The sequence below is a fragment of the Caretta caretta genome, chromosome 7 (genome assembly GCF_965140235.1).
Source record: "Caretta caretta isolate rCarCar2 chromosome 7, rCarCar1.hap1, whole genome shotgun sequence".
Taxonomy (NCBI): Eukaryota; Metazoa; Chordata; order Testudines; family Cheloniidae; genus Caretta; species Caretta caretta.
In genome coordinates this window covers 94,545,783-94,573,294 of record NC_134212.1, presented here as the reverse complement: position 1 = coordinate 94,573,294, position 27,512 = coordinate 94,545,783, and the positions used below count along the sequence as shown (strand labels likewise).

The 27,512-nt window shown below is 39.7% G+C and overlaps 1 protein-coding gene across 5 annotated transcripts in view; it reads left to right on the top strand.

The window, feature by feature from the left end:
• The window catches only part of EXOC6 (exocyst complex component 6), a 180,541-nt gene that overhangs the window by 28,120 nt on the left and 124,909 nt on the right, over positions 1 to 27,512 (top strand). For all 5 annotated transcript variants that reach the window (XM_075130963.1, XM_048857651.2, XM_048857654.2 and 2 more), the window contains exons 2-5: positions 13,471 to 13,642; positions 14,960 to 15,007; positions 15,094 to 15,184; positions 16,225 to 16,270. In XM_075130963.1, coding sequence (XP_074987064.1) covers positions 13,471 to 13,642; positions 14,960 to 15,007; positions 15,094 to 15,184; positions 16,225 to 16,270 — 357 coding nt within the window. The remainder of the gene's footprint in view (positions 1 to 13,470; positions 13,643 to 14,959; positions 15,008 to 15,093; positions 15,185 to 16,224; positions 16,271 to 27,512) is intronic.

Sequence of the window (27,512 nt, the reverse complement as noted above, 5' to 3'; positions counted from 1 at the left end):
AACCTTTCAATTCTGACCTAATAAATTAAGGTAAGAGTGATGAGAACCTACATTTTGAATGTCAGTAACTTAATGGTCTCACCGGAAATTGTTGGAGAGAGTCTACATCTGAGCAGTAATGTGTATTGAGGACTTAGAGTACGGAAGTATAGAACAGATATATATCCTGGTTTATTATGCTAATGGATGGGATATAAATGGAGCACACTTGAAAATCTTTGGGTATCTGGGTGGCCCAGGCATATACTGACAGAAAAATATTGTAGTAATGAGAAGTGTGTTGAGACAGACAAAATATATTTTTCTGTGTAGAATATATGCATTTTATATAACATTTCTATGTATGTAGAAGTTATGGCAGGGTTAATAAATTAAAATCCTTCTTTGATTTTAAAGTATTCTTTTAAAACAAAAGATCAGAAGTATTATGTAAATAATGGAGTCTCTTATAGGATAAGGGAAGAATAAGTGAAGATAACTCTGCTTTTACTTGCATACATAATCAACTGTAATGTAGGATTAATTGCAAAGGAAAGTGCTTTTCTGCATTGCACTGTTTAAACAGACCATTAGTGTTGATTTTCAATAAGTCTTGGAACATGGAGAAGTTCCAGAAGACTGGAAGAAAGCTAATGTTGTGCCAGTATTTTAAAAGGCTAAACAAATCAAGGAGGGAATAGCTCAGTGGTTTGAGCGTCGGCCTGCTAAACGCAGGGTTGTGAGTTCAATCCTTGAGGGGGTCATTTAGGGATCTGGGGCAAAAATTGGGGATTGGTCCTGCTCTGAGCAGGGGGTTGGACTAGATGACCTCCTGAGGTCCCTTCCAACCTTGATATTCTATGATTCTAAGTTGACCCAGGTAATTATAAGTCTATCAATCTGACATTGATCCTGGGCAAGATAATGGAACAGCTGATACTGGACTCAATTAATAAAGAATTAAAGGAGGGTAATATAATTAATGCCAATCAACATTAGTTTGTGGGAAATAGATTCTATCAAACTACCTTAATATTTTTTTTGATGATATCACAAGTTTCGTTGATAAAGGTAATAGTGTTGATGTAATATACTTGGACTTTTATAAGGCATTTGACTTGGTAATGCATGACATTTTGATAAAAAACTTGAAAGATATAAAATTAACAAGAATCATATTATATGGATTAAAAGCTGGCTAGCTGATAAGTCTCAAAATATAATTGTAAATGGGGAATCATCACTGAATGGGTGTGTTTCTAATGGGATCCTGCAGAGACTGGTTCTTGGTCCTATGTTATTTAACATTTTTATTAATAACCTGGAAGAAAACATAAAATCATAACTGATAAATTTTGCAGCTGACACAAAAAATTGTGGGAGTCGTAAATAATTAATAGGACAGGTCACTGGTAGCATGATCTGGACCACTTGGTAAGCTGGGTGTAAGCAAACAATATGTGTTTTAATATGACTAAATGCAAATGTATACATCTAGGAATGATGAATGTAGGCCATGCTGTCCTGGGAAGTTGTGACTTTAAATAAGCTTGGGAAGTGGGTGGGGGGTTTGAGTTGGGTAATCAGCTGAACATGAGCTCCCAGTGTGATGCTGTGGCCACGAGTCCTCATGCAATTGTTGGATGCATAAAGAGGGGACCCTTGAGTAGGAAGGTTATTTTACCTCTGTATTTGGCACTGGTGGAACTGCTGCTGGAATACTGTGTCCAATTCTGGTTTCCACAATTCAAGAAGGGTGTTGATAAATTGAAGAGGGTTCAGAGAAGAGCCATGAGAATGACTAAAGGATTGGAAAACATGTCTTATAGTCTTAGACTCAAGGAACTCAATCTATTTATCTTAACAGAGAGAAGATTAAGGGATTACTTGATTACAGTCTGTAAGTATCTAAGTGGGGAACAAATATTTAATAATGGGCTCTTCAGTCTAGCGGAGAAAGGTATAACATGATCCAGTGGCTGGAAGTGGAAGCTAGACAAATGCAGGCCGGATATAAGATGTAAATTTTTAACAGTGAGAATAATTAACTGTTAGAACAACTTCCCAAGAGCTGTGGTAGATTCTCCATCACTGACCATTTAAAAATCAAGATTGGATGTTTTACTAAAAGATATTCTCTAGGAATTATTTTGGAGAAGTTCTATGGCCCGTGTTACACAGGCGATCAGACTAAATGATAATGATGGTCCCTTCTGGCCTTAGAATTGATTAATTTGTTAAATGAACTTTGCACTTTATTATGACTGTTTATGTGTCTAGAGATTTTATTGGTTTTAAAATATTTGCTAGACTGATCTTTATTTTGGTGCAAAATTTGTTATTTTTCTTGCTAAATGTAGATTTTTAATATTTCTAGTTTTTCTCTTTCTGCCTGTGAATGATTTACAAACTGGGGTGCTACATAGCAGCATAAAACTTTTGCACCCCTTAAATATCCATGGGCATGAGATAGAAATCAGTTTGCCTTTTGTTATAATGATTTATGAAACATTTTCAAAGGTAGTGTTAAAAATGAAGTCTGACCCTATAAACTGAGAAACTTTTCTTTGCAAATATCCTTGCTCTGTTCACTTATTACTTTAAAAAATTCCTTATATTAACATTCTCACTTTTAAGTATAGTTTCTAGTCTCCTAACCCTCTTCATGTAATTCTTAATATTTTAAATAAAAATAAATTCCTTGCGCTATTATAGCTGTTTTCAGGATTTATATATTGAATAAACAAGACCAAAAGTCTCTGAAATGTAAGGTAACTCCCTTCTCTTCATGTGTAATAATGGCTGCATCTGTAATTTTCACTCCATGCATTTGAAAAAGTGGGTTTTTTTACCCACAAAAGCTTATGCCCAAATAAATCTGTTAATCTTTAAGGTGCCACTGGACTCCTTGTTGTTTTTGTGGATGCAGACTAACACGGCTGCCCCCTGGTATCTGAAATGTGATAATGATACTGTAAGCAGTGTCAGGATGAGCTCTACCCTGACATCTGGTGGTGAGGTGTGGCAAGTTGTGGAAAAGAACTTCAGAGGCTGATCTCATTTGCATAGGCACACCCACCACGCCTAGAATGAGACCATAGCTGCCCAAATGGTCACTTTGGCTGCTGTGGGATCCCCAATGTCTCTGTTATTGGGGCAGGAAAAATAAATTGTTATTACCCTGATTATGGGAACTGTGCTTGGAACTGTACGTGGCCTTTTGTTATGATGGAGGGATTCACCATCACCTAAGGAGCACTCGCCAGGCAAGGGTCATGGATTTCAAAACCCTGTGAATTGAGAGAGGCTGGGGACAAATATTAATACTTGGTGGCATGGGCCCTTTGGTGAGGGCCTTACATGCTAATTGCACTTCCTCCTCTCTCCACTGTGGAATATCAGAGCTAATTTTGATTTCATTAGAAGTCTAGTTATAGGCTGCTGAGCTCACTTTGGGCTAACAGTGCACCAGCACTGGGGCTCCCCTACTACAAGCTGAATTCACCTAAGAGCTGAAATCACTGAGTGTTGTGTTAAGTAGTGGGGGAGCCTGACGATATATTGTGGAGCAGTTTGCGGGACGGCTGGAGTGCCTTGTGGACAGGCTGGTGAAGCAGTTTGACACGGAGCAGTTTGTGGATGGCAGGAGCTGCTTGTGGGCCGCAGAGCTGAGCGAAGGAGTTCGTGGGGCGGTTGGCGGAGCGAGCGAAGCTATGGAGCTATGGGGCGGTCAGCTTCAGATCATGTAAGGTGCCTCTTACCCCGTCCCATCTCCACCCAGGTTGGGTGGTAAAGCTCTGCAGATAAACTTTCAAACTCTGGGGCTGCCCTGACTAGGGACAGAGACTTTTGGGTCATTGGACTTTTGGGACTTTGGGTGATTTGGGGTTGCTGGACTCAAGAACCAAAGGGAAAAGGGCATGCCCCAATTTGCTTGGGGTGGGTTTTTTTTTTGCTCATGGGTTGTGTTATGAATCCTTTTGGTGGTGTTTCCCCAACATAATGCCGCATTGTTTCTCTCTGTTGTTAAAAGGCTTTTTGCTACACTCAGACTATGTGCTTGCGAGAGGGGAAGTATTGCCTCTTGGAGGTGCCCAGCGGGGGTGGTATATATTTGTCCCAGGTCACTGGGTGGGGGCTCGAGCCGGTTTGCATTGTGTTATTGGAATGGATCCCCTAGATATTGAACCCGGCCCTTGTTGCTGCCAACTCTGATGGGTAGAAGGGTTACAATACCATATCTTGACATTCAGGGCTCAGTTGTGGCATTACAACAGAACATACATTGTGAGAAGGAGGGTGAAGAGGTACATCTCTGGAGTGGGAGCTCCTGGGAGCATAGTGCCTTTGGGAGCATCTTTTGAGGGCAGCAGCTTCAACAACCTTAAGTAATGTTCAGTGTAAAGTCTTCCTTTCACACCACTGTTGGCCAGTACAGGGTAGGATATGGCTTCTCCTGGCCTCCTCTGCCTCTTTTGAAGAGGCTTGTCAGTGCGCCTATGGTCACTACCTGGGAAGAGTCCATATACTCCTTAGGCACAAAATCTACAGTTGTGCGCAAGCCACATAATACAATAAACCAAGTTCCTATCTAATCTCTTTTGAAGTCCCTGTAATAACACTTTTCATGTCTAGAACACTTGTCATCTGAGGATATTAAAGCATTTTTATAAAAGTCTGAGTAAATCCTATATTCCCACGTTAGAGATGAGGAGACTGAGGCACAAAGAAGTTGTTACTTGCCCAGTCACACAGCATACCTGACCCGTGTCTCCTGATGCCCAGTCCTCTGCATTTTCCAGCAGAATGAGAGTTATAATAGAAGTCCATGAGGATCATATAATGTCAAATGCTAAAAAGGCCTTCTAAAATAATGTTGTTTGCTCCTTGAGATGTTAGAGGCTGGAAATTCAGTGGAGTTGGTGCACTGAGTGTGTGGGGAGGGAATCCTTGAATTGTAGATCAAATGGCCCCCTCTATATAATTAAGGCAATATTCTCTTATGTGGGGGGAATAAAGATTAGAAAACAGTGGTGGGATCTTCAGGGCTCTAATGTAGATGTGTAGGGCCGTCCAAGGAAAAAGAGTGCCTCTCTCAAGAGGGTTTGACAGTTGACCTATCAAGAAATTGATGTCTTTTTACAAGTCCTTGAAGCTTTTCTCCCTGTTGAGTTCATGTGTGAAACTGAACAGAACTATTAGGCTTCTGTTCTTGAGGTCAAAGCTCTGATGCTAAAGATAAAAAGAAAGTAGCTGGTAGAAAAGTGAGAGTTGGCACATAGTTGTGCTCCAGAACTGAAGCTATCATTCACAAAGTAAGCAGTTAGCCCTTGTATTTGCAAAAGATATCCGTGATTAGAGTGATGACTACACAGTAAGTCTGCACGAGCTTGTAGACAGCTTTGAAACAATAGTTCTCACGGAGGTGAGCCCATGTTAATCTCAAAAGGATATTGACACTGAAACCTATGAAGGATGTTTTAAATGTCAGCATTGTTAACTATATCACAGCTGATTATTTTGGCAGAAAAATTATGCTAATGTATATCTCTAGTGTTGTTCATTGAACTGGCAGATTTTGGTGCTGGAGGTTGCTGTCAAGGTTGCCGTGGAGCATGAGGAATTCAAATTTCCCATATTCTTCTTTTCCCTCTCCTATCTCCTCCCCATCATCCCCCCCCACCCCACCCCCCAGCAAAGTGAAGTCATTTTTTCCCCTCCCAAATGCATACATCTTTTCCCTGGTACCAAAAGCCTCAACTGCTCCGAGGCTCCCAAGCAACTCCAATACCTTCTGCATATGCAAAGCTCCAGCTGTGGAAACCTCAACAACTTCTACAATACACATTTTCAACACAAACATGTGGCACAATTAGAGTTGAAAATTTGGGGACAATGTAAAATGTGAGGAAAAGAGAGTAAGAGCGATTGAGGGAGACAGAGGGTAGAAGCAGTATCACAGAATCATAGACTTTAAGGTCAGAAGGGACCATTATGATCTTCTAGTCTGACCTGCACAACGCAGGCCACAGAATCTCACCCAACCACTGTTGTAACAAACCCGTAACCTATGTCTGAGCTATTGAAGTCCTCAAGTTGTGGTTTAAAGACTTCAAGGTGCAGAGAATCCTCCAGCAAGTGACTCATGCCCCAAGCTGCAGAGGAAGGCGAGAAACCCCCAGGGCCTCTGCCAATCTGCCCTGGAGGAAAAGTCCTTCCAGACCCAAATATGGCGATCAGCTAGACCCTGAGCATGTGGGCAAGACTCACCAGCCAGACACCCAGGAAAGAATTCTCTGTAGTAACTCAGATCCTACCCCATCTAACATAATTCAGGAGTCCCTGACAAATCATATAGGTCCAATGATGTGCTGTATAGGAAATGGAGCCTGGGAAATAATACGGATAATAATGAAGTGGGAGTAATGAGTCTCCCACTAAATAGAAGAGACTTGATTGATTTAAAAAAAAAAGAGAGAGAGAGAGAGAGAAAAGAAAAGCTGTTATAAATTTAACATCCAGTTAAAAATTTAAGTATTTAGTGATATTCTTAAAGTAGTGCATACCCAGTTAGTCAGTAAAGAAAAAATAGATGTACATCTGATCTCTGCGTATACAACCTTATTTATTAATGGTACCTAGTAAGCATTTTAGGGTTTAATGTCTCCCACCTTTTCATTTATTTAGGTTATAAAAATATACATTTCTTTGAAACACTTTGATATAACTTGATTTTAGAAGTTCCCTTTCATGTTTTCTGTCACAACTTGGAGAAAAGATTTAATTTGTCATCACTCCCACAAGATGGAGCTCTTTACATATGTAAAACATAAAACCTGTGCTGTGATGGTTACGTTAGGATCATTTTATAATGTAACTTTTTGTATTATTTGCTGAACCTTAAAGATAGTCTGTTAGATAATGTTTTAGATAATATATACACCAACATTTTGTTAATCTGCTTCTATGGAAAGGCACGATGCAGTATAGAAAACAGTAAATATTAGGTGTCCCTATAGACAAGTAGAATTGTCTTGTGGTTAAGAGACTGAACTGGGACACGTGAGATTTGGGTTTTCTTCCTGACTCTACCACTGACTCTCTGTATGCCTTTTGGCAAGTAACTTAATCTTTTCATGTCTTAGTTTTCCTTCTGCAGTATGGGAATAATGATACTTTGCAACCTCCCATGGGTGTTGTGAGATTATCCTTCCCTACCCTCTGTGAATTAGGGAAGTATTAGGTATGAAGCTGGTGAGCCCCATACAAAAACACATAAATAAAAATAAATACTGGTTCTTTCATTATGTACTGGACACTGCATCATCTTGCACCTGGATATGTACTTCCAAGAATTTCCTGGTTGATCATAATTTTGTCGGGCATTGTTTGTTTGATGACTTCTTTGATATATTGCCAATCTTTTAGTGCCCAACTATTTCCCCATTTATGTATCTGAATAGTAAAAATTCAGTGTATGGAGTTGGTTTTGTCACATCATGTTTCAAAGTCCTTTTCTGTATCTAGGTCTCATCTATTTTTTTTAGCCTTCCTTTTTTATTGGTATTAAATTGTGATAAATTCACTTAATAAAACCGCTTATTCATGAACAGTGTAGATAGATAACCTTGGAAAATGAAGCCCTTTCTTTATCCACATGCTATGTGTAGAACTGGCCGTGCAAGGTTCCCGCCACTATCCTTCTAACATGGCATAGATAGTCTTCTTCCAGCAATACTACAATTGACTGGGTAGTATATATTATTGGAAAACCTACACATTTGTTCTGCTTCATTGAACAATCGGGCCCAGTAGGTTTCTCTCTGCTGGTTGAACTTGCTAAGCAGAGTGACCAATTGCTTGCTTCTGAGATTTCCCTTCCCCCCCACCCCCTTCCAGCCAACTGCACTGCCTCTACATGCAACCTTTCATTCATCTTTTGTTTTAGCTCCAAGCAAATAGCCTCAGCTTCTCATAGAGTAATCCAGCTTGCTTGATGGGCAGAAAATACTACAAGTGTGACCAAGTCCAAATTCCTTTAAAAACATGCTCACAGTTTGGCAATAGTGATGTCCTGGCGCAGGTGATGTGTCCACAATATCTTCCAAGGATTAGTTAGTTAGTTCTTTCCCTTATGTTTCAGCTCTCCAGGTTCGAGCACGTTAGCCCCTTCCTCTTCTTGCAGACACAGAATAGTGCTCAGATGATTGTCCCATACAGGACCCTGGAGTAACACAGTATTTGCTGCTCCAGGTCAAGCAGCTTACAGGATTTGCCCATGATGTAGTAGGAGACTAGAGAGTACAGTTTTCAGCACCCTGCATTACTTTCTTGCGTGTATTAGTGGATCAGACTATCTGGGAGTCCAGGGATCTGTTTGCTCTTGAAAATAACTTCCTTTTTTATGCAGGGCTGCTCAATACCTCTTTTACTCCTCTGACTTCAACTGCTTTCCCCAGCTGGACGTTCTAAGTGTAAGTCAGGATCAAAATGGGAAAAACTCTCAATAGTTCAAGGCTCTCCCTGTAAGAGGAAGGGGAAGTTGTCATCTCTTCTGTGTCCCTTTTCTCCTCAGAAGAGCCAGGCCTTGTCAGACATTTCAATTCTAGCTTTGTTAAGCAAGTAAGTTTCTATGCCTCTCGTAAACCCCCAAGCTCCCCAGAGAGTATAGTCAGAAGAAGGAAGTCGTACTTCCCTGTAGAGACTTGGAAGGATAGCACTCTTCCCCTCCCCAAGAACTTGGCCAAGATGGTTACAAAAACTTAGAGGGCTCCAGACTCTACATTCCCCAATTCTTGAACCTCAGACTAACTCTACAGCCTCCTTCCAGACACTGTGGAAAACTGTTGGTCTTCTTCAAAGATTAATCCAGCAGTAGTAGGTCTCAGGGGTTGGGGTGTGTGGGGGAGAAGAAATCCTCTACTTTGCTAGAGGCTAACATTTCCCCCTTGTACTCTGGGGACAAATAAATGGACTCTACCTTAAGAAAGCAATATGAATCTCCACTTAAATATCTCAGTAGGTACCTCAATATTTTCTGTGTTTCCTAGTTTTCCCTCTGTGGACTCAAGATCTCAGCAACTTTTTAAAAAAAGAATAAAGTTAAATCTCTTTGCCAAAAAATGAGAGGGGGAAAAAAGGACGTTTTTATGACTGAAATTCACTCCAGTGCAGAGAGCCCATCCAAGGGACCCTGCATCACATTCTTTGTTAAGGGTTTAAGTGGTATGGAAGGCCTTGAGCAAAGCTTGCCTTGGGGTGGAATTCACTCATAGCAAATACCCTTTTTTGAAAATTTTAAAGCTAAGTTTTTATAGTAAGTTACAGAAATAAGAAATCACATGCTATCATATAGGAAGGCTCTCTTAAGGGGATGTCTGTATTGAAAGCTCATTTTTTAAGAGAGAACAAAAGCTTGTTGTTTATAAAAATATAGCAGAAAAGTAAAACTAAAGTATCAGGAATATTTTCACACTGGTGTCCTGTACTATTATGACATTCTGGGGTGCAGTCCAGACCACGGAGGGGCTATGTGATCCCAGCCCTGCGCACTTGGGTGCCTCGCAGTGCTTTGCTGCTGTAACTCCGACCCGCTAACAAACAGCATTCCAGCATGCAGGTAGCACCCTGAATGTCTGTGTATAGCTGCATCCTGCCAGCCACACACCAGTCACACTCTCGCTTCCACCAGCCTTGATTACCACTTGCAGAGTGATCCCAACACACTCCTAATCCTGGATCACCGCCCCTCCCCCAAATGTGTGTCCTGCACTGTCCAGCCCTCTTCTGGACAGTCCAGATATATTAGGTCCATTGCCCCTTTAAGGGGATCAATATACAATAGTCTGTTACCTAAAATGAAGCTACACAAACAATTCACAGTGTTGGATTAGTTTTAATTAAAGAATAAAACAAGTATATTTAACTACAAGAAGATAGGTTTTAAATGAGTACAAGTATAAGGCATTAAAGTTGGAAATGGTTATAAGAGATATAAAGACTAAACTTAACGAATTAGACTTCGTTCAAGGTGTAGTCCCTTACCACATGTTTCCAGAAATATTGCTGACTAAACACTCAGCCAGGGCCTGCTGCCAAAATCCAATGGCTGTTTTCTTTTGTTGTCTTAGGTGAGAAGGAGTGAGAGAAATATAGGGAGAGATCCTTTGGGGGTGTTTCTGCCCCTCCGTTTTATAGTTCAGTCACCCTTTTATTTTATTTTCCTGAGCATTATCCCTAGATGAAGTTCATTCCCACCATGAGGTTGGAGTTATGGAGTTTTGTGTTGAAAAGAGGTTCCATACTGATGTTTGCTAAGATGCAGATCTGTTTGTTCTTGCTCCTCTTCCTTGCCAAAGAATGTCCTCTTGATGGGTGATGGCCCATCACCTTTGATGACATCTGGCTAAAGGCATCAGTTTGTCCTTTGTCTTTGAGAAACAGATTTGCCCACTCCCCAGACATGTCTGAAAAACACACCTCAGTTATAATTTCAGCTCACATTTCTAAATTTAAATATTATGTTACTACACATGTCTTATCATGATATTGTTGACCAGTGAGTTATTAGTTTTTCAAACGATACCTCACAGGGCATATTTTGTACAAAGATTATTACAGGAGTTTGTAGGGTGTGAATGCAGGGGTGATTTCCATCACAACTACATCTTTGCTTATTTTAACCTTTTCCAATATTTTGGTTTTATTGTATATTTCCTAATGTTTGAGGAACAGTGCAATAAACAACTATAGTGGGGGTGTCATAAATATAAAGGGAAGGGTAAACCCCTTTAAAATCCCTCCTGGCCAGAGGAAAACTCCTCTCACCTGTAAAGGGTTAAGAAGCTAAAGGTAACCTCACTGGCACCTGACCAAAATGACCAATGAGGAGACAAGATACTTTCAAAAGCTGGGAGGAGGGAGAGAAACAAAGGGTCTCTGTTTGTCTATATGCTGCTTTTGTCGGGAATAGACCAGGAATGGAGTCTTAGAACTTTTAGTAAATAATCTAGCTAGGTATGTATTAGATTATGATTTCTTTAAATGGCTGAGAAAAGAATTGTGCTGAATAGAATAACTATTTCTGTCTGTGTATCTTTTTTGTAACTTAAGGTTTTGCCTAGAGGGATTCTCTATATTTTGAATCTAATTACCCTGTAAGGTATCTACCATCCTGATTTTACAGAGGGGATTTCTTTACTTCTATTTACTCCTATTTCTATTAAAAGTCTTCTTGTAAGAAAACTGAATGCTTTTTCATTGTTCTTAAGATCCAAGGGTCTGAGTCTGTAGTCACCTAGGCAAATTGGTGAGGCTTTTTACCAAACCTTGTCCAGGAAGTGGGGTGCAAGGTTTTGGGAAGTATTTGGGGGGAAAGACGTTTCCAAACAGCTCTTCCCCAGTAACCAGTATTTGTTTGGTGGTGGTAGCGGTCAATCCAAGGACAAAGGGTGGAATATTTTGTACCTTGGGGAAGTTTTTGACCTAAGCTGGTAAAGATAAGCTTAGGAGGTTTTCATGCAGGTCCCCACATCTGTACCCTAGCGTTCAGAGTGGGGAAGGAACCTTGACAGGGGGAAGTGAAAGTTGAGGCTTCCAGGGAAGATGACCTGTCCAAGGCTCTCTTTTGTGCCATGACTGTTCACCTATAGGTGTCAGCAAAATGGAAAATATTTTTAGTTTTGTGACTAAAGTACTCAAGATCCAGATGTATGATCTGTCTCTATACACGGCCAAAAACGCTGTCCAAGTTACAGTATCTTGGTGTTTTTCCTTAAAGCCCAGGTCAGGTGATTACATGCAGTGGTGCTGGAACAGTTTTTATAGTGGGTGTGCTGAGAGCCACTGAACCAAACTGCAAACCTTGTATATAATGGAAACCCCTTCAAGCTAGGTGGTGCTGCAGCACCTATGATTACATGAGAATCTCAACTTTCTTTTTTGGGAGGGAAGTAGTAAGTTTCTAGCCCTCCTGTTTGTGAAGAAAAGCTTGAAAACGTGAAAAGGCTCAAAAACTACAAGGCAAATTAAAATAATTCAGTTTTTAAAAAATCTCATGATTTTTAAGCCAATTTCATGATTTTGGGAGTTTGATGATTTTTGAACATTTGGGGTTGGCAGTACTAAAACTTTCTTACTAGCTTCCTTGGCTCTTGCATTGTCTGTGTTGCTGTTCCAACAGTCATCTGTCTTGTCCGCCACTGTGACCATGTCAAGTCTCTGTTCTAATCCTTTGATTGCCTTTCCCCCACTGATCAGATTTAAGGACTCTGTCATTTTCTCTGCTGTTCAGCTGCCCATACCTCACACTTCTCTTTGTATGCCCCTTCTGTTGAAACTTAAAGATTAACCACCCGCTATATCCTTTCCTTACCCATTTTGATGTCTATGCCTTCTTCATGTGACTACTGTTCCCCTGAGCAAGTTCAACAAGCTCCATGTTCAATTCTTCCATGAGACCTATAAATCCTAGTCCTACCTTCAAAGAATTAACAAACCAACCCACCAACCTCCAGCCTTGTAAAAAACAAAACAAACAAAAAAAAACCCAAACTCCAAAACCAAATATTATTAAAACAGGTGGAACTAACAAACCACATTTTCAACTTTGCTTTTTATTGTGTCTGCTTGCTAGTTCTCAGTTATATGTCATCTGTAGGATTATAAGAGGCACAGGAAGAAGAACCCAGACTCCTTACTTGACTGTGAAGTCCCAAGGCCAAAGTTTTCAAACTGGATGCCTAAAATTAGGTAGCTAAATCCATAGTTAGGATCCTAAATAAAAACAGCCTGATTATCAGAAGGGCTGATGTCAATAGGAGTGATGGTGGCTCACCACTTCTGAAAATCAGACCACTTTTGTGTGCCTAAACATAGATTTAGGTGGAAACTTTAGGCATCTGTGTTTTAAAATATTGGCCCTATTGCACTCTTGGAACTGTATATAGATCTTTTTATGAGAAAAAAGATTGCATTTTATTTGTTACTGTTGATTGTAGTTCACTAGGAGGCTGAATACTTCAGGATATTTCTTAACTGTGTTTGGCTAGAGTCATGCAAAATGTATTTAATTGGGCAAATCTGTTGTTAGACAATCTAGAAAAATAAATGTGTATATTTGCACTTCTTTATATTTAACAAACAGTGGAATTTGATGAAAAAGTGATCCATGCTATTTGAAGCAGTTGGAGAAGCTGAGTCTTTTGTACTCATATTTGAGCATAAGGGCATAAGTAACCAACCAGTGAGGCTGAGGTCAACCATGATGTAACTGGTTAAGCACCAGGATTAATGCCAAAAGGGTCAGGTTCAGAGCTCGGTTTTGGATTATGTCTTTTGTTTAATAATATCAGCAGTGTGGATCACAAATTATGTCATTGTGATATCAAGTTTGAATTTAAAAGATAAAAACCTTAAGATTTCAGTAATGATCTCTACTTGTTATACTATTCAGAAAAAAGAAAGTTCTGTTTTATAATTTGTATTTAACAGGTCTGTATATGATGACCAGCCAAATGCACACCAAAGATTTATGGAAAAACTAGATGCTTGTATACGTAACCATGACAGAGAGATAGAAAAGATGTGTAATTTTCACCATCAGGGCTTTGTGGATGCTATTACAGAACTTCTTAAAGTAAGGGCTGATGCAGAAAAACTAAAGGTAAGAAACTACTTATTTAAACTTGTGTATTTTGCTATCTTTGATTAATACTAGATGGAATGTTTCTTTTTTAAGGGATAAGACTTTCATGATGTACATACACATCCTGATGTTTACAATTAAATTTTCAGAAATTGTATAGCTATTTAGGAATGTCTTGTCTACTAGAATAATAAATTTGCCATGTTCATATTTTTTTTTAGGTCTCATTTTCTGATTTCTTCATTTATAATTTTTTGTAAAACATTGCCAAAAATCAGTTTACCATTTTATTAAGTAATTCTGGAAGACTTTTAAATGGCAAAGTATTGGTAAAAGTAATATTTCTTATAGTAGGTTTTGTGTTTTTCTCAGTTTGATTACCAAATTATGTATCAGACTTCTCAATTTCAGATTCAGAAAAAATATTGTGAGAAATCTTGATTCTTTTGGAAAGCCTCCACTTGTAGTTGCATATCTTTTAAAAAGTGTTCTTGTGCTCCCCAAAAGAGTAGGTGGTGTTGGTAATATTCATTAGAAGTGAGGACTAAGGTTTACTCAGAAGTCAGAATGCAGAATAATGAATTGTGAGACCTGTCCCTTTTAGCTCTCTTTACACTTTGGAGAGCAAAATATGCACACCAGACAGAATGAGCGTAGTTCACCAGAGGTTATGATTAGAAGAGCATTATATAAAGGATATTCAGATAACAAGAGACCAAATACAGCGTCAATGAGGTCATTGAGCATCTTTGTTTGGAAATTAATGAGATTTTTAATAAACTAGAATGTGCTTCCTTATTATGATGACCTAATGAGTCACTTAATATGTGGGAAAATCTGAGGTCGAGCTTTGCCTGCACCTGCAGCATTAAAATGTTGCTGTGGTTTGGAGATTTCCACGTTTGATGTTAATCAACCACCCAGTGTTTGCATTCAGCAAAGTATGAATGTTTAATTACCATAAAATGCAATCACCATTTCTTACAGACAATGAATGGCACATAGAGCTTATTGAGGTTATCAAAAAGGGACCAGTGGTCAATTGGGTCAGTGATTTGAATTGTTTGACAGACCTACAGAAACAAGTAAAGTTCAAAAATCCCAAGTAAATTTGAGAAGTTTGCCACAGAATCTGTTAGAAAGAACTGTCATAAGTAATTGAAGTTAACAAAAGCCCTTTGCAATCAAAAGTTCAAGTTCAAGCTGTAGAGTTAATTTGAATTTGCATTTCTTTGTTCTAAATTTCTCATGAAGCATGATCTAATTACAAGGGTGAGCAGTTACATCAGGGCAATATATGCATATTTGTCTAACAAAGGTGAAATTATTTTTAAGGTCCAAGTTACTGATACCAACCGAAGGCTTCAAGATGCTGGGAAAGAGGTGAGAAAATGGTTTTTAATTGAATATTTGCAGCAAATTAAATTTGTTTGCATAATTTAATTGTAATTTTTTACAAAATATCTAAGGTGATAGCCCAAACAGAGGAAATCATCCGATGTAGAATTCAGCAGAGGAATATTACAACAGTAGTGGAAAAACTGCAGTTGTGTCTTCCAGGTGAGTTACAAATATGTACAATAGTGACATTTGGCTAAATACAGTAGCCAATGAGATAAGTCATTATACCCAAAATGCAACAGAAGTTTTATTTTTTTTCTCATATTTCAATGTTCTGTAACATGAATTTAGCAGAGGAATTACTAGGATCTTACAAATGTGTCCAAATTTAGATCTCATGATGGTATATTTATTCTATAATAATTGTAATAGGGTAAACATAAAGCTTTGTTTGAAAACTAACAACGAGAGGACATAGATTGTACAAAAAAATTAAGCATGTGTATTTTTATCATACAATAAATATGTTTGCATTTAAACCTTTGAAGTTGTTGTTTAACATTTATTTTCCTGTGGTTAAAAATTTAAGGGAAAACATTAAAAAGTTTGTGAACGTTATTTGTAGTAGCATCTTTCAACATTGTGCAGTATTACAATAGTATGTTTTTGAACATCACCATCTTGAGACATTGTTTCGTATATAGTTAGAGAACATTGCATTTCATAGTGTACATCTATAAAGACTGACTTCTGTTTATGACGTTGGCAGATAGGTTTGAACCTTTTTCTTTGTACTGCGTAATCTTTCTGTTGTGACTTGGGATAATGACAGTAGATGGTACTGTTGCCTTTCTATGAACTGTTCCCATTAACTGATCATACATTTGAAATTCCCCACGTTTTTTATGATGTGCTATAAACATAATTGGTTGACAGATATTTAAACAAAAGTTGGTGTGCTTACACTGAGAAAAGTTTGAAACTACTGTTTCACTTTTAAATTCTTTACTACTTAACTTCTCTTTAATAGTTCACTTTTTTTCTCTTAATCTGCAATCTAGAACCTTATTTTTCACTACTTCTAGTTGGTCTTCCTATTGTAATATGTTACTGAGAAAAGTGTTTAAGTGAAACGAAGACTAAAATAATATACGGTATATATTTTCCATTTTAAAGTATATATTCTTTTTCTTATTAACTTATTAATGTATTTAGTTTGCAATAAGATCTAAATGGGTTCATATTTTTGTTTTATATAGTACTGGAAATGTACAGCAAACTAAAAGAGCAGATGAATGTAAAAAGGTGAGTGAATTTATTTCTGTAACTGAAGTGTAACTTTTTCAGTGAATGGGTTCATCTACTTGTCTTTTACAATTATTAACAGACTGATAAAGACTAGTAAGGTCAAGACATAGTGAATCATATAGTCAGGTCTTTTCATCATTCCTTTCCTTTGTTTCAAGTATGCTATTACAAATTAACAGAAGTTACATGAAAAATAACATAATTTTAGGATCTTAATTAAGAAACTTCAGAAAACAGTTTTTACTTAAATAAGCATGAATGCAATGGAAATATAGTTTAGGACATGAAATAGAAACTTTTATTAATACTGTAAAACAATTTAAGGACCAAGAATAAAAGTGATCATTAGGGAGTTCAGTAGAAATGGTGAAATAGTGGTCCCTTTTTGGTTTGTTAATACCCCAGTAATCTATCATAGTACATGAAATTGTATAATTCAATTTCCCATATATCTTCCTTCAGTGACAGAAATTTTGTTAGTCTCTTATTTATTTGAAACAATTAGTGTAATGTGTAAAATTTTTCTCTTTACTGTATGCACAAAAATGTGAACTCTAAAAGACATTCTCTAGATGTCAGAGTTGGATTTGTGTTTGCTGTTTACTACCTATGGGTTAGATCACTGGTTTGCTCTCAGAGTGAGGGCAGCATGTTGTTGCAGTGTCTTTGGAGCAGCCCAGCAGGGAGACTGACTCCTTGAGTCACAGTCTCCTATTCAGTGTTCCCACTGTTCTGGGAAGAGGAAGTAAACTCCCTGGAGCTATACTCATTGTAGTTTATGCTCTGTAACGTACAGGTACCACTTTCTGCTGGGTAGAATAGCTGTTGTTCCTGCATGCTACAAGCGTTGATACAGCACACTTAGTTAAAGTGGTCATGTCCTCTCACTTCCTTGCACTGTTGCACAGGACAGGACAGTCTGGCTTTATAATTGGCAGGGGTGTTAAATTACTGAGTGGAATCGTGGAGGGATCACATGAGTGAGCTACACTGGCAGTTAGTTTTTTAGCAGCATTTTGATTTCAAGTAATCTGTTATTTTTGTAGTTTGACTCCCATTGGTTCTTTGGCATTGATTGTGTTTTTTACTATTATTGAGAAGTCATCAGTACTCTTCAAAGCTAAAAATAACCTTCAGTCCTCTAAAGATTTAGTGCTATGTCAGCTCCTGTAGAAAAAATGCTACATGGGAAACTGCAAGTCAAGAACTGTGGCATTACAGAGGTATCAGCCCACTAGAGTAGGTGTTAGGACATGTCATCATCATCCCACTAGAAGGAAGGCCGAAGGAGGAGGTCCTCTAATAGCATCAATATCCTCAGAGCTGTATTGAAATTCCATGGAGATCTAGAGCACTGGCTCTCAACCTTTCCAGAATACGGTACCCCTTTCAGGAGTCTGATTTGTCTTGCGTACCCCAAGTTTCACCTCACTTAAAAATGACTTGCTTACAAAATCAGACATAAAAATACAAAAGTGTCACAGCACTCTATTACTGAAAAATTGCTTACTTTCTCATTTTCACCATATAAAATAAATTGATTGGAATATGAATATTTTACTTATATTTCATTGTGATACTTACCATATAATAGTATATAGAGCAGTATAAACAAGTCATTGTTTGTATGAAATTTTAGTTTGTACTGATGTCGCTAGTGCTTTTATGTAGCCTGTTGTAAAACTAGGCAAATATCTAGATGAGATGACATACCCCCTGGAAGACCTCTGTGTACCTCTGGTGGTACATGTTCCCTTGGTTGAGAACCATTGCCTCAGAGCAATCAAGCTGAGAGACAGTATCTTCATGCTACTGCTCAGGCTCCTTTCTTCTTTATAGTATGGCTCTGTTATTAACTGTGTGACGATCATTTCCTTATGACTTAGTCTTCTCCAGGGGGGAGCACAGAGAGCATGGAGTGGTATCCTGTGGAAATTGACATTAATTCTGGTGGTAATTTCCTGTGGCTTGCCAGGCAACAAAGCCATAGAGTGTCTGTACAGTAGCCACGTTCCCCTTAATACTGCAATGGTACCACTGGAGGGACTTCCACAGGGTCAATGGTTGTTGTTCCTCTTCCTTCTCTCCAATAATTCTTGTCCCATTGTAATGAGACTTCAATGACTTTATCTTATATCTGCCAAGCAGACATGATGTTGTGTTCTTTAAGTTTTGCTACAGTAGCTGAGTAACAGGGATTAAGTTTGCATAGGCTTCTTAAGTCACAAACTCATGGCATGTACCAGTAATCCAATATACTTACTAATAATTCAGTATATATCACTGCTGAAAGGTTGTACATAGTCCAAGCTAATGCTTATAATTGAATATTAGAAGTTTAAAAACTGACTAAAAAGCTGAACAGTATAAACAGATGGGCACTCAAAAATGACACGTTAATAGAAATTCTTGGAAGCCATGAGGCACAGTTTTTTCCCCACAGTGGAGTGTTAAGGTGTATGGGATAGTTTATTTTGAATTCAATTTGCTATTTTTCCATTTACAGGCATCTTTTATAACACACAAAGACATTTCACTGACTTAAAGGCAACATGCTATGGATTTTTTAAAAGTAGATTTGTCTTCTTTTTTTGCCTTTATGATGCGTAAAGGAGGTATGAAGCTTTTTCCCCTGGTTTTTTTTTTTTTTAAACCATACAAATATCATGAATGGCGAGTCTGGTCTTGCTTGTTTTTGCAGGAAGAACTTGAGAGTGTCAGAGATGTGTAATGTGAATGTTCATTGAACTGAACCTTAATTGAAAAGATAAGGGTTTTGACTCTTTAACAAAGACTTTTTTTCTCACAAGAGTTTATTGGATATTAACATTAAATTAATGATAACAAAAACAGAAAACTAATAAAAATACTTTTCCTTCTCAATTTCTCAGATTTCCATCTTTTAAAATGCTGTAATTTCATCAGTACCTCAGTTTCCATGAAATCGCAGACAAGACCAGAATTGCTAATGTAAAAAAAAACAAGCAGAGAAAAAGGTGTGGCATTTTTTGGTTTTAGGACAAAGTCCTTTCAGGACTTCTTTACATATCGTAAAGAAGCCAAAAGAGCAGAAGCTCATTTACTTCCTTCTGTAGACATCACCTTTTAAGATAATGCAAAGTATGGGTCTGGAATATGTGTTGCTTTACTTTGCCAAAATGAAGATTCGCAGTGGATTCCAAACAGCCATCTGTTGGTAACAATTTTTGGTCACTGCCAACCCGGACTGGATTTGAACTGGTGACCCAAGGGTGAAAGGCTCTGTATCCCATTTAACTATCTTCTGAGCCATGTATAATGCAAGTTGACAAGAATTATAGTTGTGAGGAGAAATAAATGAGGAGTCTGCTCTAAACAGAAGACTGGTTGGAGAATTTTATGGAGGGGTTAAATCTTGGGAGAAAGTGGCTTAAGGGAAGGGGTTTTGGTGCTCCCAGTGTTTTATTACTCACTGTGGGTTTATAGATTTATAAAGAACCTTCCAATTTTTTTTTCTTTTAAAGACTGTTTTAAAGTGACTTAATCATATCATGCTTTTGATTTAACCGTATTGTATCTTATAGCTTGTGGCTGCCTGTATGTGTCTTTGAATAAGGTTACAGATTTTGCTTTAGAAAATGATGGATATACAACTCCAACAGGATTTGTTAGAGAAAGAGATACAAAAGCACTGAGTTTGTTAGTGTACTGTGGGAAGCACTCAATACTACGACTGCAATAGAAATGCCTGTACAAAATAAATTGATTGCTAAGACTGTTGTTGGACCTTATTTAAGCTACTGTAGGAAACATGGATGGGACTATGATCTTGTGGGTAAAGTTTAGTGCTGAGAGATCGGGGTTCTTTTCCTGGCTTTGTCATTAACTTTCTGCATAACTGTGGGAAAGTCACTTATCCCTTCTGTGCCTCAGTTACCCATACAATACAATGGGAGACAATGGTTCCTTATCTCAAACAGAGTTGAGATTCATATGTTTTACCAAAAGTTTGAGGAAAGGTGCTGTATGAGTGCAGTATATAACCACAGCACAATGGGACCAAATTCCACAGCAGCAACCCCTAAATTCTGTGGCAATGTAAATTTATTCTAATCCCCATTCAGCCCATCCCCATGCAAACAAACGCTCACAGTTGAACTCTATGAAGTGACGTTAAATCCATTGTTGATTATTTTCAGCTCTGACTGGTTTTGAGAATGGGTTCGTTCATTGTGCTTTCTAGATGGTTCAGCTCCAAGTCTCTGTTCCCATGTCATTCTCCAGGTAGCCCAGCTAAGAATTTCCTTTCCCGGTGTGCCCCAGAGAAGGGGGAAGCTGATAGCTGCCTACAGTGGCTAATGTCTCTAGTTGAGCAGGTCTCAACTGCTGTGTTGTTTTCTAAACCCCCCGGCTCACCAGCCTGTGCTTGTGGTTCCCCTGGTTGCGAGCTGGACTCCAACTCTGCCTCTCTGATCCACTTTTGCCTAGCTTCATGGAGCAATGCAGCAAGCATGCACTGTAATTCAAATAACTTCTTGTAGGGAAAGCTGGAGAGGAGGAGTCTGATATAGGCATGTCCTGGCAGTGCAAGGAGAGAGGGGGGGAAAGTATTGGGATTCCTGGTTGCAGCAAAATGGTGAAGTGCTTGGCAAAAATGTTGAGTTTTATGGGATATTGGGAAAATGCTCAAATTGTGAAGAGCATGAGTTTCTATTTAGGATGAATGGGGCAGTTCACAAATCTCAAAGTTTTAGTTTTAGGCACTTTGCAGACACAGGCAAGCATCCCTACAACGGTTTATGCTTGGTTCATGTTTTTCACGTTATCTCTGCAAGAACCAGAAACATTATTTTCAAAATGAAAACTGAGAAGCCAGGACACAATTCTATGGCAATGAGTGAATTCCACAGCATATTATGTGGTTGCAGTATCACCGAATCCTCATAGTACAGTATAGATCATTGTACTACAAGGCCAGTGCTGCTTTAGAAAGGCAAAACATAGGACAAGCAAAGTAATAGCAGGTATCAATAACTTAACTTCCAAGGAAAAGGTGGTGGCTCAGTCTTGTTGTAAAAAAAGATACTTTGTGAAGTTTTCAAAATTGATAGATTGATAGTTTCTTAAGATAAATTATTCACAATGGTAAAAGGTTCAAAAAGTAGGTGGCCTTTCATAAAAAAGATGATAGTGGGAGTGAGTAGGGAATGAAATCAGAATTTTCCCCCTCCACAAATGGTATTAAACTTATGGAGTATATTACAGTGAAAAGTTGGTCAACATAGAATACAAATGAGTTTGAGATGTCTGTTCCTATAGAAGGGAAGGGAGTTAAGGGTCTGGTTAAATAACAAGTGGGAAGCATTGAGATGGACCAAAAATAGACAGGTGTGTTAAGCCAGGTGGTGCTTTCCTATTCTTTCATATTGTGGTTTTTTGGTGGGGGTTTTTTTGTATTTGAGGTGACTCAAGTTCAGTCCATGTGAAGAAAATAGATGGAAACGGTTGCTGTCTTAGGAAAACTACAGAAATTGCAAAGTTCCTATTGCAACCACCCTCATGGATTGCTTGAATGGCAATTTTTAAAGGAAGTGCTTTAAATCTAAACGTTTTTAAGCTGTGTAGATGGCTGCAGCGTTTCTCAATGATTGGTCTATGGGCCGGCGCCAGTCCCTGAGATCTCCCTGAAACAGTTTAGGAAGGCAGCAAGCCATTGCCTAGTATCGAAAAGGTTGAGAAACACTGGGCTACAGGGATTCCCTTCCTTCACAAAAGTAATGTTGCAGTCAAGATGGTGACTGTTCGACATGAATTTTTTTTTTACTTCTGTAGCTATACGCAGGTCATCTGGCTTTCTTTCTTTGTTTGCACTGATCATTTTTTAAACCAGTTTGTATGAACACATTGAATATGAGATTCCGCTTATGTGAGGCTGTTCTTTTAATTAGCATGTGTTATTTATATAGCACCAACAGCAAATTAGGTGTTTTTCAGACTAGTATGAGGACAGGACATACATAGAGCTTACAATCTAAATAGGCAATATACACTGAGTCAGGAAAAGGAAAGGAGAGTAGTGCCAAGTAAGTTTCTTTGTGAGATATTGTTTCAAAATTTGAATCAAGCCTTCTGGAGTTGTGTTAAAAACAAAATCCATAAAACACGAAACAAAAACGTGTGATATGTATCTTCAGAGGTAATGTTTAAAACAGTTTAAATATTATATGCTGATAACATTATATTTTCTCACTGCCATTGTTTATGGTATGTTTAACTTAACTCAGAAGTCTTGACAGTCTAATTGGTTTTTTTAATGATGCAATTTTGGCACTTAAACAATAAAAGAGGCTTAGGTGATTTCAAGCCAATGGTAACCGAGAATATGTGTTGTAGATATCTTAAAGTAGCAACTTTCCAGATGACGCCCCTCCCCCCCAAACTTTTGTAAGTCTGGTTTTCCATATTGCTTGCTTCTGTTTGTGTATTCTCATAGTTGCTTTACATGCCTCCTAACCCTTTGTCAGATTTATTCTGGAGGTTTCAGAAAATTACTTAGTTTTAGGAAATTAAGGATGAAATACTAAATCTCCATAGTTTATATGATTTTACACTGATTCTACTCCAGCCACCTCTCCTTATATATTGAGCGATCTCTATATATGAGAGAAAAAATTGCTCAAAAACAAAGTTTAAAAAAATGTTTTTGTTTGAAGGATGAATTAATAAGTGCATGTCTTTGCCAATCCACACTGTGCCTTGGCCATAATAACCTGTACTTCTGTATCAGTGCTCTTCTGTTCAAAGTTCTAGCATGCTTCATGGTTAAGGATTGTTCACCTTCCTTTCTGTAACCAATCAGGTTTCTAAAGAGTTTGTTATGGTTATGTTCTGGCTTGTGAGTCCCTTTAGAGGAAACCACAGAATTTGTATCTCCTTGCTCCAGTCAGCAGGGACTAATCTTCCCACCATGACCCACTGTGCTCATCTTGCCCCTGACCCCTGCCTCGCTCCAGCTGGGGTCCAATACTTCCCGCTCACCATGCCCAGCTGTCAGGGTGGATAAAAATCAATGACTTAAAAAAAATAATAAAAAAATTGGATTTTTTAAATTTAAATTGGATTTTAAGGGAAAAAACTATCTAAAGATGGTTTTAATTAAGATACATTATATCATGGAATAGGGATTCTAATTCTATAGTATGAGACAATATATTCATGTAATGTTTAAGAAAAGTTTTGTAATGAGTTCTAATAGTTCATGGATTAGGCACCCAGTCTTATGGGGTTCCACAGGCTTCTGTATAGATTATTTAGGTTAATTTTTCTATCTACCCAATGGGACTCAGTGCTCAGTCTAGAAGATACCATCATAGATGCTTATTTTTGCAGTTCTCAAACTGTGGATTTGTGTCTCCAGAGGTAACATGATTGTTAACAGCAAAAATGTTTTTAAATAAATAAATAATCTATAGAGGTGAGAAATAACAGACCTCAACTCTATTGTTCCTCTGCAAATTTGTGTACACAGGGTCAACCCCTTACCTCTCTTTAAAAGTGAAAAGTTTCAAAAAGTTCAATGATTAGAAGATTGTTGGGGGCAGAATAGATCTGGACAAGGAGAAGAAGTCTGGAGATAAATGTGAGAAGTGAGGGACATATGCTTTTTTGTTAAAATATTATGTTTGCTGTTGAAGAAAAAAATCCAGAATACTTAATGTTGTTGTTTTAGTTAAGTAAAATAATTTAAATGTCTGTCTGGTTGTGTTCTGCTCATAATACAGCCTGGCAAGAAAATACTCCAAATATTAATGATTAACCTCTTGAATTGAAGATGGTTCACCACTTCATAAATATCTGCTTCAATTATCTTGGATAAATGAAATAACCAAACAATCATTCATTTTCTGATATAGCTGTAAAACTCATCTGAAAAGTTTTCAAAATAAATCACGGTTTAAAAATGTATAGTGTGTACCTTCTAAAAATGAAACCTACATCTATCTCTGAGTTGTGAAGAATATGTATTAAGGTTATAACAACCAACAAGAATGCACGTTTATGTAGAAACCCATGATTAAATCAAGTCTTCCTAACTAGTGATTTAAGTCATGATTTAAACCAAATCCACCCTGCTCGCTGTACTCTTGCCCCTGGCCTCTTCATTCCCCAGGGGGGCCCACAAATATGTTTGGCGCTGGGCCCACAAAAAGTTAATCTGGCCCTGGGGGGAGCCAGGCCGGCCCACTCTGGGGTGGGGATCGCGGGGCCTGGCCTGCTCTGGGGCGGAGCACAGCCCCTGTGGGTCCGCGAGGTGGGCCAGGCTTGTCCCCCTAAGCTGGGACCCTTCACGGAGCAGGGCCATGGCGAGACCAGATAGGAGCTGTAGGCGGGCGCTAGGGGGATGGAGCAGGACTCCTTGCCCAAAGCCTGAGGGTACCTGGGTACCTGCCGCTGCCTCCCTGTGTGCCCCCCCGCAGCCTTCCCGCTTGTGTCCCAGCTCCCCATAGCGAGCAGCCTCGGAGACCCCTGCCTGCACCCCTTATTCTACATTTGGCCCAGGACATTTTTAAATTTCTTGGGGCAGTTTACCCATCTCAGGATTTCTATGGGAAGTGCTCACCTGGAGCCACAGCTGGTCAATGCAGAGACAAGCTGGCACCATGACGCATTATAGTTACCAAACGTGGAAACCTCCCCCTCTGGGTACCCAGAATATATATGTGTGTTTGTGTGTGTATGTGACTTCATTTTCCTCTTTGCGCGCAACCATTACTTGTTCTGACAGGCTGTTTATAATGCTAAGTTGACTAGTTTTCGGAGGTTGTCGTCTGAGGCTAACTATTTTTTTGACAGGTTTCAGAGTAGCAGCCGTGTTAGTCTGTATCCGCAAAAAGAACAGGAGTACTTGTGACACCTTAGAGACTAACACATTTATTTGAGCATAAGCTTTCGTGAGCTACATCCGATGAAGTGAGCTGTAGCTCACAAAAGCTTATGCTCAAATAAATTTGTTAGTCTCTAAGGTGCCACAAATACTCCTTTTCTATTTTTGTTGAGTTGTTTCAGTTCGAAGGCTCTGGCAAGTGCTGCTGCATCATTTCACTAATACTTTGTGTCAATTGTGTGTGTATGTTAAGTATTTGAGTGTATATGGTTATGTGCGAATATGTGTGTGTAGGTTGTTGAAGTTTGTCATATTGATATTGTCATTGCCACTTTGTACCGTAGTGAAGCAGTATGAGGAGAGGAGAGGGGAAAGGGAGTGGGAGGGGGGGCACAAGGTGGAAGTTTCGTCTAGGGCGCAAAATATCCTTGCACCTGCCCTGGTTACTCCCCCTTAACGGGACACTGTCAACTTGAATTTTTTGAAGCTGATTAAATGTTTAAAAAATTTCAAACAGATTTTTTGAGTGTTTAGGGCCTTTTCCTAATGCAGGGCATGGCTTTTTACCACTCTGTTAGCTTTTTGTGCCCATTCAGAAGTGAGCATGTCTTCCAGGAGAAAAGGTTTGGTAAGAGGTGAAGGAAATGCTAGAGGTGTGGGTTCCCCAAGACTGATGTGATGTATGCTTCTTTGCCTTAAGTATCTCATGCAGTACCTCAGTGTTTGTACCCTGCGTTGCCTCCTTTATGATCACAATAACTTCTTTGGATTACTTCCCCCCTCCCCCCCAAGGAACTAAATAGAGATTACTAGCTTACAGATGGCTCTGAATCCCCACCATTACTATGTAGCTTTTTTGACTTGGTTGAGAGACCAATCCCTCCTTCCCGAGGAAGATGGCTTAAGCTTTCGAGTTCTCTCAAAAGACCTACACCCCTCATCTGTTCCCCTCTTCCTCATCTGCCCCCTGCAAGTCTGAGGGCACTGATACCTATGGTCTTGAGTCCTACAGATCTCAATGAGTAGCTCATCATTTTCGTTCCTAGAAAAGCCCAGGGTCTCAGCTCTTTTACATGTCTGGGCTAGCCAACACTCTCAGAAAAAAGGGGAAAGTTTCTGAGAAAGAAAGTTCAAATCACTTTTATCCACAAAGGAATGTTTGTCATTGCAAATGTTTCTCTAATTTATTCGTGGAGGAAAGAGAACTCTCTTACTATGCTTTGGATCATTCTGAATCGAGTCATGTAGAATATAAACATCCTATACACTGTTCCCCTCACTATCTCATCCTTCTCTTGAGGGGCCATCTGTGTCCAGGAAGGCAAGCATGGTCTCCTGACTTATGCAGGCCACCTGCATGTTGGGTTGCTTCTCCCCCGAGAGTCTCCTTTCCCAGCTGCTTTCTCTCCTGAATGTGATGATTTGGGGAATTTGTACAACTTATGAATTCTGTGTGAGACTGAGCTTTTGCTTTGTATTTATCTGTACCAGAGCTCATAATCTGTGACCTGCAAACTTTTTACTGTAGCTGATGCAGCTTCTCCTGCTACAGTATAGATCAGGGGTCTCAAACTCAAATGACAACAAGGGCCACATGAGGACTAGTACATTGGCCTGAGGGCCGCACCACTGACACCCACCCCTGGCTACCCTGGCCCCGCCCCCACTCCACTGCTTCCATGAGGCCCCGCCCTGCCTCTTCCCACCCCTTCCCTGCCCCCATTCCAACCCCTTCCCTGAAATCCCCACCCCAACTCAGCCCCCTCCCTGCCCCCAGGGGGAGCAGGAGGGTGCAGGGTGCGTCAGGGGGCTAAGGGCAGGGAGTTGGGGTGCGTGGTGCGTCAGGGAGCTCAGGGCAGGGGGTCAGGGTGGGGCAGGGGGTCAGGGTGCAGCAGGGGGCTCAGGGCAGGGGGTTGGGGTGCAGCAGGGGGCTCAGGGCAGGGGGTTGGGGTGCAGGAGGTGTGCGGGGTGCAACAGGGGGCTCAGGGCAGGTGATTGGGGTGCAGGAGGGGTGTGGCCGGGGCTTAGGGCATAGGATCGGGGTGCAGGAGGGGTGTGGGGTGCAGCAGGGGGCTCAGGGCAGGGGGTTTGGCTGCAGGAGGGGTTTGGAGGGCAGGTCCGGCCCGGTGCGTACCGGGGACAGGACAGACTCCCTCCCTGCCTACCCTCCCCCTGCGCCACTCCGGAAAGTGGCTGGTACCTGGAGGAGAGGGGACACAGGGGTCTGTGTGTTGCCCTGGCTGTGCCTCCAGGCACCGGCCCCGAAGCTCTCATTGGCTGTGGTTCCCCATTCCCGGTGAACGCCGGGCCAGAGCCGCTCTAGGTAAATGCTGGGGGGGCCGCGGCGAGCTGGTGGGCTGCAGAAAATAATCCGGT